Source organism: Camellia sinensis, chromosome 12 (assembly GCF_055761805.1).
Source record: "Camellia sinensis isolate YWXY chromosome 12, ASM5576180v1, whole genome shotgun sequence".
Classification (NCBI taxonomy): Eukaryota; Viridiplantae; Streptophyta; class Magnoliopsida; order Ericales; family Theaceae; genus Camellia; species Camellia sinensis.
This window is the reverse complement of record NC_138972.1, coordinates 110,773,371-110,787,239: the sequence shown is the minus strand read 5'-3', so window position 1 is coordinate 110,787,239 and position 13,869 is coordinate 110,773,371. Positions and strand designations below refer to the sequence as shown.

Sequence of the window (13,869 nt, the reverse complement as noted above, 5' to 3'; positions counted from 1 at the left end):
AGATTGGTTTAATAATGATATCAAAGTTGTCGCCATATTTAACTTTTGAAAAAATAGAAACTAAATTAATGAAAATAAAAACAACCACACATTACATTATCATCATCCAAACATATAATACAAATTAATTTGATAGAAAAATAAATAAATAGATGTATAAAAGATTTATCAATCTTACATAATTTTTTCATTGGTGGGTAGAAATAATCTTAAAATATTTTTTGACATTTATTTTTGTCAAATTAGTTTATATTTTATCAAATTGACGATTTTGCTCTTAAAATTGAGTAATTGTATATTCAATTGTTCTTATTTAAAACAAAAATCAAAATTCATGGTCAAATATGTCACAATTGAAAAGTCAAGACTAAAGTGATACAAATCCTAAACTATAGGGACCTTTAGTGTAATTCGCCCAATAGTTAATAAGACAAAATGACACATTTAATTTATAACCATTTCACTTTTTCTCTCACAACTATCAAATCAACTTAAAAAAAAATCAATTAATTTTTCAAATATAATTTTTTTAATTAAATTAAAATAGTTAAAAAATCAAATAGTTAACTTCCCACACAAGGTATATATATAAATTCTTTAAATGAGAAGAATCCATTCCCATATTGTTGTTAATGGTTTTTCTATTTAAAGATATTATTGAAATATAAATTTTATCGGTTACAATATCTAAATAGAATTTCCCAAATCAAAAAAGACGAAAAAGATACCGGGGAGAATAAGGTCAACACGATCAACGGGCCCGGGTGCCCGTCTGCCAAAAAAATCAACAAATCGTACGGTGCTAATTTGGCTACTAGTCTACGAATAATTACAGAAGTTCGTCACCAAAATAGCGATAGAAAACAGTGCCCAACCGTATTCGCAACAGAGCGAGCAGAGACACAGAGAGAGAGAGAGAAGCCAAAATCTGATCGAGGTTGACAGGTGCATTGGAGTTTGGCTGATCAGTCTCTCAAGTGTAAAAATGGGTCGGAAACCCAAAGCAGCGAAGATTGCCGAAGCAGCCAGTGCGGACATGGTAAAATCTCTAATGCTCTCATTCTCTTCAAGCCAAACGACCCTTTCAGAACCCTTACGATTTGTTTGCTTGTTGATTTCTTCCTAGTTTCTTTACCATTCCCTCTGTTTGTTTCAATACATATAGATAGATAGAGCTCTGCATGTGTGTTTAAGTGTTTTTACTTTTTTTATTACGCTGGGTTAGAGTAGGGGTGTAGGGTTTTGGGTCAGAGATTGAAGAGGGGTTTTTGGGAGATTTTCATTAGTTTTTCACAAAAAATAAAAAGAAGTTTTTATTTTTATTTTTTAAAAAAAGATTAAAAAAATTAGGTCTTGTTAACATGTGGGCTAATGATATATTTTTAAAAGGATTAAAAAAACAAAACGTTATTTATTACATGTGCTTTGATGCAGAATATATAATATTTTAAAGTTTCATATTAACATCAATAAAAATTTCATTTTGACAAAATCTTTGTTTATATTCTGTATTTTATATTTTCCAGCCCTCTCTATCTATCCATCTATCTATCTTGGTGATGTGATTAGTTTGTAAATGCAATTTGAATTTCTGTGTTTTGCCCTGGTTTGAACATTATGAAAAAGAAGAAAACAAAATTCATAAATAAATCTTATTGTAGGTAAACAATGCCATTGAAAATCCGGTAGTCATTTTTATTTTAGGGTAACTTATATTTTGAAATTTCATGAAAATGCAGTAAGTTTCATAGTTTTGACATAATTATATTGGATTCTCTTAGTTTGTGTTGTGTTTGACTATTCCATTCCAATCCACCTTCATTCTAGTGAAACAAACACTACCTTAGAACATCTCAATAGGAATAATTGACCTTGTGATCTAATGATTGATTTTATCCATAAATGTGGCTATCAGTCCAAAATTTCCTAGTTTCTATTTCACTTTTATTTTATTCAACCTTCTTGCATTTTCTTTTCTGGAAATTCTTTTTGTATGAGTCATATTGTGGTTATTTTTTTATTTAGTATGGTTTCACCAACTTGTATTATTTTATTTACAGCCCCAAAACTTGAATCCTTTTGTGGAGAAAGTTGCACCTGAGCTTAAAATGCAAACAGAATCTGTTGGCTTATCCTCGAAGAAAAAAACATTTGCAAACAGTAGGCGATCTGAACGTCTTAAGAATGTAGCCCAACCCACTCAAAACCAAGAGATAGAGCCTGTGATCGAGGAGGTAAATCTTTGTGAAAGTGAGAAAGAAGATGAGAAAGAAGAGGAGCATGAGCCACATGTTGAGGAAAATCCACCAGAGTCAATGCTGGCTGAAAGGAGATTGGAAGAGAAAATTGATTACCTTGTTCAAGCTGTAGAAGAATTGCAGTCTAAGGCATTTAATTAATTGGCACTAACCTCATTATCTTTCGCCATTGTTCTTGAGTTTTTGATTAAATTGTTTTTCTTCATATATTTATTTATTTTCTTGTATGTGTGTTTTCATCAAAATGTTTAACAGGCACCCAAGAGACACTTCCAAAGTGATAGCTTTTCTGCTGATCTCAACTACAAAAGCTTGTATATTGACTCACAAAAGAAGGTTATATTTCTTTAGTGCCTTGTCGTGCCTTTTTGTTCTTCACAAATCCTGTAATCTTATTTCCTTGTTTCTGAGTTATTGCAGATTGAAGCCTTAAAAAATGAAAATTTTGAGCTCTCTAAGAAGCTGGATTTTGCTCTTGGGAAAATCGAAGCGGTATTGTTTTATTTACCCCCATTACTTAGCTATTTTGTTTTCCAGTGCGGGACATGCAAAATAAGATTAACCAAAAACATGTTATCTGTGTAATAATGAATATATGTTTTGAAGAATTGATAACTATAAGTTTATAAACTTCCCCAAGAATGATATTCTTTCAATTGTGGAAGATGCAATGGAATGCTTATTCATCTTTATCAAATTGTTAGCATTTTATGAATGGGCTAAAACTCTGATAGACTGGATTTCTGGACAGATTTGTTTGTATAGTCATGACATATCTTAATTGAATCATTCATTTATTGATTCATTTTCGCACACTGTTTTATGATATATTTTAGTACTTAATTTATAGCCTCAAATGGTCATAGGAATTAGTTTCAGGCAAAAATTTCCATATAAAAAAAGGTTCAAAATATTTCTATGAATTGTTTTCTGGAACTTTTCAAGTGGGCAGACCGTATGGCAGTGTAACGGATTTTTGTTTTAGTTTGAACTATATTTTATGATATTTCCTTTTCTCTTCAATTTTGATGCCCTAGTTCTTCTTTCCTGGTGGTTGAAAATTGTCTATGATTCTTCCTTTTTGTGAAAATAAAGAAGGCTTGCCAAAAAATTTGGAAAAAAAGAAGAAGAATGAGGCCAATTTTGGAAGATTAAAATGTTCAAAGAAAAATGTTAAAAAATAGTTAGAGATGGAAAGTTTGATGTATGCGGTGGATCTTTATAGTAAGTTAGATACAAAGTAAGAAGGATGGGGAGAAGAGTATATACAAACTTATTGAGGAGAAGTTACTTTGAGAGGTTATTGAGTAAAAATCTTATAGGGTATGTATTTGTTTATTTTTTAAGAAGGTGGTAACTGTAGTAGAGAGATTAGAGTATATATGTGTTAGAATACTTATTTTGTTAATATTTACTTAAGTTGAGGGTACGATGGTCATATTGCTATGTTAGGATTTGTATATATATTTGGCTGATGTAAAGGTGGGGGACTATGATTTTTCAATACATATAAAATTTCTCTTTCTTCTTATTCTTCTTCTTCTTCTTCTTCTTCCTCTTAAATCCCAATCCTAAATTCCTTCATTTTACATTCTAACTATATATATATACACACTAGAGGGTGTGCACACGCGATACATGTGCATACACCATAAATATAGAGAGGAAAAACCAATATCAATATTAGAACTTTCCTATTAGTAAATGACGGTGGATTCTTAAGAACAATGGGGAAAATGAAAAGGAAAAGGTGGGTTCTTTCACGGGTGTATTCAAAATTATGGAATTAATGTTGTTAGATTTTAAATGTTTGTTTGTTGCTATTTTTCTTTTTGACTTGAAGTTTCTCATCAAACAAATAGAGTATCAAGATTCTATCCGAGTTCATAAACAAAATTGTTGATCTTCCATAATATGCAAGCAAATATAAATTAAAGATAGCAAACATATCCACAAATAACATCTGTATAGAGAGGGAGAGAGTGAGAGAGTTGAGTGATTCAATATAGAAAGTAATACTCCAAACACAAAAATTTTATCTATAAATAAAATACATATATATACATAGAGAGAGAGAGAGAGTTGAATGATGAAATGCCAAAATTAATGGTGTTTAAGATGGTGAGTTGCAGATATCCTCGAATGGATGCAAAGTAGGAGATCAGTTGTAGAAGTCGTGCAATGTGCAAAAACCGTATAGCAGTTGTTGAGGTTCATTGACCTTTGCAATTATGTTTAACCGCTATTTTACATATTTGTTCTTCAAATTAAGGATGTTGAACCTGATTTAACATGTAATTAGCTAATTTTGGAGGATATGTTAGCGACAAGGTTTTGAATATTGTACAGGTTATACTGGTATATTTTCAGGTTATATAATTATATTTATCAAAAATAAATATATTTATTTATATAATTTAATATAACATAATTTATAGAATATTGAAAAATACTAAATAATTTTGAACTTAAAAAACCATATATATCAAAAACATAAAAAATAAAAATTGATATATACGTGGGGAAAAAAAAAGAAAAAGAAATCATGGCACCTAGACTAAGGGTAGCAATTTATTTCTTATCAGGTAGATTTTGTTGTGTAGACAACTATACCTAGCCTGGAATACTTCGTATGCGCACACACATCTCAAACATCAAAGAATCAGAAAGCATGATACTTACACATTCTCTCTCCCCGTCTTCTTTACCTTCATCTTCTTCATCAAAACTATCCACAGCCATTAAAATATCATCTCAAAACTTCTCAGCCACAACTCCGTTGTTCTGCTATTTGATGACACCAGAAAAGGGTGAAAGACGACTAAAACCTTTACAGCCAGGACTTCTGTTTCCTCTGCCATTGTTGTCAGTACTAGTAGTAGAGTAGCAGATCAATCACTTGTTGCAGGAGGTTGTAACAATGGGCATTTTCTACAGAGAAAAGACTACTGGATGAATAGTGGTAAGGCCGAGATGTCCGAAATTTTCCCGGTATTACTGAAACCACCGGATTAGATAGAGATTCTTTTGTAAATAGGCTGGCTCAGCCTTGCTGCATCCTATTTTCTTGCTGGAATGGTATGAACCGGCCAGTACGGAACGAGATTCAAAACCTTGGTAGGGATGGAAAGATTGACTAAACCTTACAAACAAGGGAACACCAATTAGTCTTCATATATGTTATCTAGTATAGATTTTACAATTAGGGTACTTGGATGTTAAAAAAAAAAAAAATGCATTAATGAACATTAAAACGAAGAGTACTGTAGAATTAAACAATATCCCTATTGACTTGGAAGTGTTTAGGAGATGTTTATGTATCTTGATTAAGAAAACTATTTAATAAGAATATTGTTTCTAAGAAAATGCTAGATAGAAGTGGGAAGTATTTTAGTACATATGAGTCATGCCATAAAAAATGGGAGATGATGATCAAGCATGGTGGGCTTTAGCAATGTTATGCAGTTTTTAGTCATATCCTTAAAAAGTATCTTGTTAGCTGTCATTATTAAGGCGATAACACTAAAAACTGCATAACATCCAGATGGGCAATACGATAGAACTTATCAGAACATCTCAAGTGTCTAATTTGGTGCATATCTTCCATGTCGTGTGGAGTCTAATTTTCTACTGAAGTGTAGATGTGATTTTATATGTTCATATCATACGTTTTAACGGAATCATACATGCATTAGATACAGTAAACACATCTTCAGTCCGTCTGCATTACAAAGAGGGGGCGTTTGTTAAGGATCAAATAATGCCAAAAAAGTTAGAATTCCAATACCCATTTCACCTATTCTCACACAATTTTATATGTTTTTAATACACTTCTCACATTTTTTGTGTACTTTTTTATACACATACCAACATTGACCATTGTTAGCATTAATTCCCTTCCAAATATTATAATGTACAGACTAGCCTTATTTGTCTTTCCTTTTATTTTGCTGCAGTATGGGGATTCAAGTCGTGTTTCTTCGGAGGTGCTGGGAAAATTAAACGATATGATCTTGGTCTCAAATCTGGTGATAGCTAATAACGGTGAACCAAACAACACTGCTGATCTCAAAACTTCTGCGGCTAAGAAAAAGAAACGAGCTAAAGAGTGAACTTAAAACTTCTGTTGAACTTAAAAACTAAAATTAGTTGTGAAGGTGTCTTCATTAAAACTTAAAATAGTTTTACTTGCCCGTATGATATCAATTTGTTCTGAGCTTGATTATGAGTTTCTTAAATCTCTTAAATATGGTTTGGTTAGAAGTTAAATATATGTAAATATATATTGTTGGCGGTGATCTGCGAAGGAAATTAGAATAAGGCTTTGGATTCTACAATTTGAACACATTTTAAAAATTGTAAAGTTTTAAGTTAAAAGTTTTAACTATTTATGACTCAGTTTTATAAGTTCATACCATTATAATAAACCAAGTTATTCGAATTCAATTCATTATCAGCTCTATTAAAATTTATTTGAGATCAATTCAAAAAATGTTTAGTTAAACTTAAACATAATTTTATTTTATCACAATTTTAATTTTGCTTTCATCCCTAACATTCCAAACTCTGGCAACGCTTCCTGCCACCTCTCGAGCCTTCTGTTCCCTCCCCTCCCTACAACTCTATTCTCACCTCCCTAGGATCTTTCGCTCCCTCCTTCATGGTGCCATCATTAGAAGAGTTGGGTAGCGGCAAGTTAGGGATTACTGATTAATTTTTTGAAAATTTATGCAAAAGATACATTCAAAATGATATGTATAAAAATTCTATATCCAAGTTCTGTCTATATGTCATTACCCTATAATTTTATGTCAAACCTAAACTAGATTTTGTGCATAGTCTCTTTCATAGCAGGCTTAATAAAGTGACATTGTGCTTTTTTTTCCCTTCACCGCGGATAGGGAAGGAATCCAACGTCCAATATTTCCTAAAGGGGTGTCACCACAAATATTTGGCATTAGACAATCCAATCCAATCCAATTCGCATCAATAGTGACCAACAATGTTGATTAAAATTAGAGTTTATTACATTTTATCTCTCTCAATCACTTTATTTTAGAGCTTAAATATACACTCTTAAAGTAAATGAGAAGTAATAAGTACAAAAATTAATTGACAGAAAGGACAATTTGCCTATTCGAAAAATACTAAACTCTAATATAGTATTTGTTTACTAGAATAAAATATAATATAGAATTGTCATTTTTTAGTTTTGACTATTTTCTTAAAATGTAAATAATAATTATATATGTAATATATATTTTTTATTATGTTTTTAGTTAATCAAATATAAGAATGGATAATATAATAAAATGATATTCCATTGAACCAAATTGATAATTGGAAATTAGTCAAGTTTTCCTTGAAGGGTTTTTTTTTTTTTTTTTTTTGGTTGACCTTTGACTCTTAATGTTTCAAATTTATTCTAATTACCCCTTAAGGCTAATTTTTGTTCAAAATTAAACAAAAAATGTCACGTTAGTTGCCTCATGACATAAAAGTATATTATTATATTCGGATTGAGTTTATGTCAGATGTGTAAATTATGTTGGAAAAAATGATTTTTGCTGACTTTAATTTAATATTAAAGTGTGGTGACTTTAATTAAATATTAAAGTGAGTCCCAACCTTTTATTGTGTTAGGTCCAAGTGAGCAAAAAATTATTGGGTTTTGAATAAGAAATTGCCAAGAAATTACCTCATGATGTTAGATTCATGAATAGGATTTTAAAGAGTATTTAAATCATTTTTCTTGGCTAAAGGGTGTGAATCCTTTGGGCATCCAAACTTTTATATTTTTGGGAAAGGGCTATGGATGCTTGGTGTTTTAATGACCAGCCTTAAAGGCTGGAGGCTCTTCTTCTCTCCCCTTTACATGTATAAATTGAGACCCTCCTATCAAGTTTCAATATAGAAATTTTTTGCTTCCATTTTACAAGTCAGTTTGCCAGAAAGTTCCTACATTGAGAGAGTGCTGCCACTGTTCTTGTTCGCTAAGCTAGACAGAAAGTACTTCTGTCGTAGCTGGTTTTGACCGTCGTATCCTGGGAGACAGACGCCGGGATTCCTTAAGCACTGGACCCGTGAGGTGGCGAAATCTGTTTTAAGGAAACTGCTTCCGTGCAGGCTTTGGTTTCATCTCTTTATCCTTTTATTGTTTTGTGTATTTCTGTTGAAATTTAATTGTAATTATCAACATATGTTCTTGGTATATAATTTGATTTCTTCAAAAATCTATTTATTTAATTTCACAATTTGAACAACATAAACATGAAAGTACAATCAGAAAGATAGACAACACCAGATAGTTATGAAGAAAACGACATCATGGCTAAAAACTATCATATTTCAATTAGGTTAGCAATGATGTCGTTTTCTTCATAACTATCTGGTGTTGTCTCGGACATTGACCATTACATTGTCAACTCGTTTGCCAGAGCAGGCAAACATTGTTACTAGATGATGGTCGGTGTCCTTGGCCCTGAGAAAGTAACGACTGAGCCGACCAGAGAATTTGGCTAAAGCGTAGCAGTGCCGAATCGTCGGAATGCCAATGTTGATCCTGAGGTGCCGGTTCAACTCTATGATTCCCATCACGATTCGAAAGAAATTCACATTGGGTTGTGAGGGAATTAAACCCCAATGTCGGAGGACGGCCCTAAGAAATGGATGTAGGGGAAAGCAAACCCCGCCCTCCGCAATGGATAAGAGAGGAAGGACGATTATATTTCGGTCGTCCCACTCCATATCAGGGGAATTGTCCGTTACTAGAGATAGATGGACATTATCAAGAATGGAGAAATGTCTCCGGAACCCAGAAATTCGATCCTCGGAGAGGAGGTCTTTCAAATGCTTAGCCATTTTAGTGAGGACTCAAGGATATCCTAAATCAAAAAATAAATACAGAAAGTAGGATTACAAAGAGAAGAGAAGAAAACTTACGAAAGGCAAAGGAAACAAGGAGAAGACGGATAAGAGTTGCAGAAAACGCCAGAGAAGAAATACCAATTGGTAGTCCGGAAGGTTCGAAATATTCAAAAAAGCATGTATTCGACGAGACTTAAGCTTCAAATCATAATAAATGCGAGAGAAGCACGAATGAGGCGGGAAAGCGTTATAATGACCAAAAAGCGTATACGCGTCTCGACACGCATCGGGAAGAGGATTAACCGTCGAATTTTAGTCTCCCCAGATTAGAAGCCAACCACGCCGACTAGATGATGTTAGTGGGGTGTTTGGGGGGCAATTGTGGGAGCCGAATATTAAAAAGAATTAGAAGCATATTCCAGTCAGATACTATTCGGCTTTATCCGGCACGTTCATGATGCCGAATAAAATGGATAGATAGGCCGAATAGTTATTGAACTATGGAGCCGAGGGAATAGAAGGATAATGAGTGAAAAGTGGGCCTTGCCCCGAGGCAGAGGGAACGAGTATAAATAGAGGAATAGCAGACTGAGAAAAGTATGTGAAAATTATTGTGCTTAACTTAGAATACAAGCAATCTTGAGTGTGAGACTGACTTACCCATCGGAGTACTAATTCCGGCACCCCCGACCGGAGTGTTCATTCTTTTTCAGGTGACTAGAAGAGGATCAAAAGCGTTCCCCAGGATCTGAAGAGTATCCCCCAAAACCATTTCTCCACAGACAATAACAAAAAAAAGTTTTCAAAACTGGGGGCACGTGACTCCCCTCGACCTGCTGTGCCTCCGCCCCTGTGACTATCAATACGTTCTATCTAAGTTCGGACATAATTTAGTCTTAGGAGTAATTTAGAAAAACCTTAAAATATAAAAAGCTAAAATAATAAATAATAAAAATTTAAAGACCAAAATGAAAAAATAACTAAACCAAAAAAAAAAAAAAAAATCTTTTTCTGAATTTTTTTGTCTTTAGTAATTTTTTCTTTTAAAGTTATGTTAATTTTTTTTACTTTTTTAGCCTGCCTGGTTGAGACGAATCTAAAAGTAAATTTTTTTCAAAAAACTTCAGAAAAAAATCAAAAAGACTAAAATAAACCAAAAAAATGCTTTTTTCGGCTTATTTTTGTCTATTTTGAATTTTTTTTAAAAAAAATTATAAGTTTTTGTTTGTCTTATCGAGTTGAATCTAAAAACGTAAAACTTTTTAAATTTTTTTTAAAAAAATTCACTAAAACAAAATTAAAAAAGAAAAAAAAAAAACTAAAAATTACACTTCCCAAAACACCCCTACCCAATAAAAGCCAGGTAACCTTTTTATCTTTGTTCTGTTAAAAACCGCTGGTCCTCAATTCTCATCATCAGATCAAGCAAGCACAGAGTTTAACTGTCAATGGCCACTCTTCTCTCTTCATCCTCTCTACTCTTCTTCACTTCTCCAACCTCCAAGCTTCCTCCACCTTCTCTCTCTCCTACTCCGCCCCTTTCTCTCTCATCATCCTCACCTTCTTCTCCTCTCTCTTTCACTCTCTCCCTTTCTCCTTTCTTTTCATACCCCACAACCTCCAGACGCCATTCTCTATCCTCATTCAAGGCCAAACCCATCACAGCAGAGAAGAAGAAAGTCGCCATAGTCAATACCAACAGTGGTGGCCATGCTGTCATTGGCTTCTACTTTGCAAAAGAGCTTCTGGGTTCTGGCCATGAAGTCACCATAATGACTGTTGGGGAAGAAGTTTCAGACAAGATGAAGAAACCCCCATTCAACAGATTCTCTGTTAATAGTTTTTCATCTCTGCAATTTATATAATTTTTAGATTTTAATGTTTATGTATCTATGGGGTACAATTGATTAATCTGAGATTTTTTTGGTACAATTTCTTGAGAATATTTTTTAGGTATATGGGTTTTCCTGGAAATTGTGAATGCCAGTGAAAAATTCCAAACTTATCCTAAAAATCTGTTTAAACCATTTTTGATAAAAGAAAATCATCTCCAATCCTTACTCTTTTTAAATTTTCATTAAATTTGAGTAAAAATATGATTGTTGGAAATTGGGTGAAAGATTTGGTTCATTCTTGGTGAAAATTTTGTCTCTCTGTTGATTTGATACAAGTCTGATGAAACTATTGGAGCTCACTTTTAGCTCTTTGTTTATCAAAGTTGGGTTTGATGAAAGAATTGGTGAAGGGATTGGAGATCCTGTTGATCTGTGAATTTTGGTACAATTTCTTGAAATTTTTTTATCAGTATATGGTTTTTTTCTTCTCCAGGAAATTGTGAGTGCCGGTGGCAAGACAGTGTGGGGAGACCCGGCAGAAATCGGAAAGGTTTTGGAAGGGGCAACATTTGATGCTGTATTGGATAACAATGGAAAGGACTTGGACACTGTGAGGTTGGTTGCTTTAGATATTGAAATGTGAAACTGAATCTTGAATTCTACAGCTTCTTATTTTTGGCCTATGATTTGTGATGATATTCACTACTGTGCTTGAAAGAAGTCAAGTCTTTTGATTAGTTAGAACCTTGTTTGAATTCTTTGAATCTTAAGAAATTAGCATAACTTAGGGGAGGGAGACCAAATTTAAGTTCATGTGTTTGACATAAATCCACAATAATTGATTAAATTAACTAATACAGATGATTTCTGAACCTTTGTTAATGATTGAGAACTCGGCCTAGCAGGGTCCTTTGAACCCACACCACACGTGTAAACTCATGATTCAAAGGCCATTCCTAAGCCTATGAACCGAGCAAATGGGAGGGGAGTTGAACCTCAAACCTCCTGGATAGGAACCTCGGTGACTGATATAAAAACTTGATTGCTGCCAGATTGAGAGAATTGAATGATGAGGCAGCATTGCATTACATTTCCAAGAAAGCATTGCAATTCACTCTACTTCGCAAAGTAAACTGTAACCTTTTTTTGTAAATGATCTTTAAGAAACATGTTCTGATACAATCTTTTTGCATAGGCCTGTGGCAGATTGGGCCAAAAGTTGTGGTGTAAAGCAATTTTTGTTTATCAGCAGTGCCGGAATCTACAAGCCAACAGACGAGCCTCCTCATGTTGAAGGGGTATGTAATTAGTTGACAGCCATTAACACATAAACCAAGGCTAAATTTTCTCAACTTAGCTATGGTCTCCTTATGACAGGATGTTGTAAAAGCTGATGCTGGTCATGTTGGAGTCGAGAAGTACATATCAGAGATTTTCAGCAGTTGGGCAGTTTTCCGTCCACAATACATGATTGGATCTGGCAACAACAAAGATTGTGAGGAGTGGTTCTTTGATCGTATGTATAAAATCTTGAGATAAGTTTTTTACTTCTTTTTCAATAGGAGCCTTCGCTCACTCAGCAGTTGACTCTGTCATGGGTAATTGATTTTGCTTCTTGCGCCTAGATGATTATTATTATTTTTTCACTATGTTCCTCATTGTCGCTCAGCAATCTTATACGTGCAGCATTTGTGCTATAAATATATATATTGGCAACTATGGATACCGTTTAGTTTATTTTTAGATAGGGTTTTAACTTAAGCTCAAATGACATGTCATGTGCATGCAGTTATCATATATTAATTCATCAATTGTCAACAAAAGAGGTCTTAAATCAAATGAGAAAGCCAAGTGCATGGAGGAATTTCACAGAATGAGACACGTAGTAACGAACTCTGTCTCACATCTAGGGTTGCAAATGAGCTTATTCTAGCTCAAGCTCATTTGTATACTTAAAGAACCAAACCGAAGCAAAATACATAGTTATCTTGATCAATTTTCTCCCATAACGTTCATGCTTTTGAAATCTATTAATACAGTAGTTATTAACTCTAAACAGGAATTGTTCGGGGAAGACCAGTTCCCATCCCTGGATCGGGAATGCAGCTAACCAACATCTCCCACGTTAGGGATTTATCATCCATGATTACTCTGGCAGTCGAAAATGCATCTGCTGCAAGCGGTAACATCTTCAACTGCGTGAGTGATCGTGCCGTGACACTTGATGGAATGGCCAAACTATGCGCTCAAGCTGCTGGCTGCCCAGTTGACATCGTGCATTATGATCCCAAAGCTGTTGGCATTGATGCAAAGAAAGCTTTTCCTTTCCGTAATATGGTATGAACATATCTTCTTTCCGTAATATGTTGTCAAGACCGTCTTAGAACATTTTGAATCATCAACAATGTGTTGTGTCGTGTCTTGATCTCTCTCTCTCTCTCTCTCTTGCAAGCATCAGATAATTCATACAATTGATGTACTTTTGCAGCACTTCTATGCAGAACCAAGAGCTGCGAAGGACATTCTCGGGTGGAACGCTACCACAAACCTTCCTGAAGACTTGAAGGAGCGGTTTGATGAGTATGTGAAGATTGGAAGAGACAAAAAGCCCATGAAATTTGAGATAGATGATAAGATTCTGGAGTCACTGAAAGTGCCAGTGGCTGTATGATATTCCACATGTCCATCCTACACAATGATTGAGATGCAATCATGTGTCTCATTCTCTCTTACATATATGCTAGATTGCTAAGAAGCAGTGTATCAAATTTTGCTCATTTATTCAGAGTAAATACAAAGAAATTACTTATTCTTCTCACCTTAAACATGTAGTCAGATTGTGTCAGAAAGCAAACCATCAATCATAACGGTTGTGGCTGCTCTCTTCTTGCCTTGCTTAGCTAATTTAC

The 13,869-nt window shown here is 33.9% G+C and overlaps 2 protein-coding genes across 2 annotated transcripts; both read left to right on the top strand.

Annotated features, from left to right (window-relative positions):
- The first annotated feature begins 620 nt into the window (after positions 1-620).
- On the top strand, positions 621-6,483 carry LOC114284892 (uncharacterized). The gene is made up of 5 exons (XM_028227844.2): positions 621-1,039; positions 2,061-2,387; positions 2,514-2,594; positions 2,679-2,750; positions 6,215-6,483. Exons 1-5 carry the CDS (start codon positions 986-988, stop codon positions 6,368-6,370), a joined length of 690 nt encoding a protein of 229 aa, XP_028083645.2. The 5' UTR covers positions 621-985; the 3' UTR covers positions 6,371-6,483.
- Positions 6,484-10,513: 4,030 nt separating this feature from the next.
- Positions 10,514-13,778, top strand: CSP41A (chloroplast stem-loop binding protein of 41 kDa). The gene is made up of 6 exons (XM_028227846.2): positions 10,514-10,957; positions 11,454-11,575; positions 12,156-12,258; positions 12,338-12,476; positions 13,020-13,297; positions 13,449-13,778. The coding sequence occupies exons 1-6, from the start codon at positions 10,574-10,576 to the stop codon at positions 13,629-13,631; spliced, it is 1,209 nt and encodes a 402-aa protein (XP_028083647.1). The 5' UTR covers positions 10,514-10,573; the 3' UTR covers positions 13,632-13,778.
- Positions 13,779-13,869: the final 91 nt, after the last annotated feature.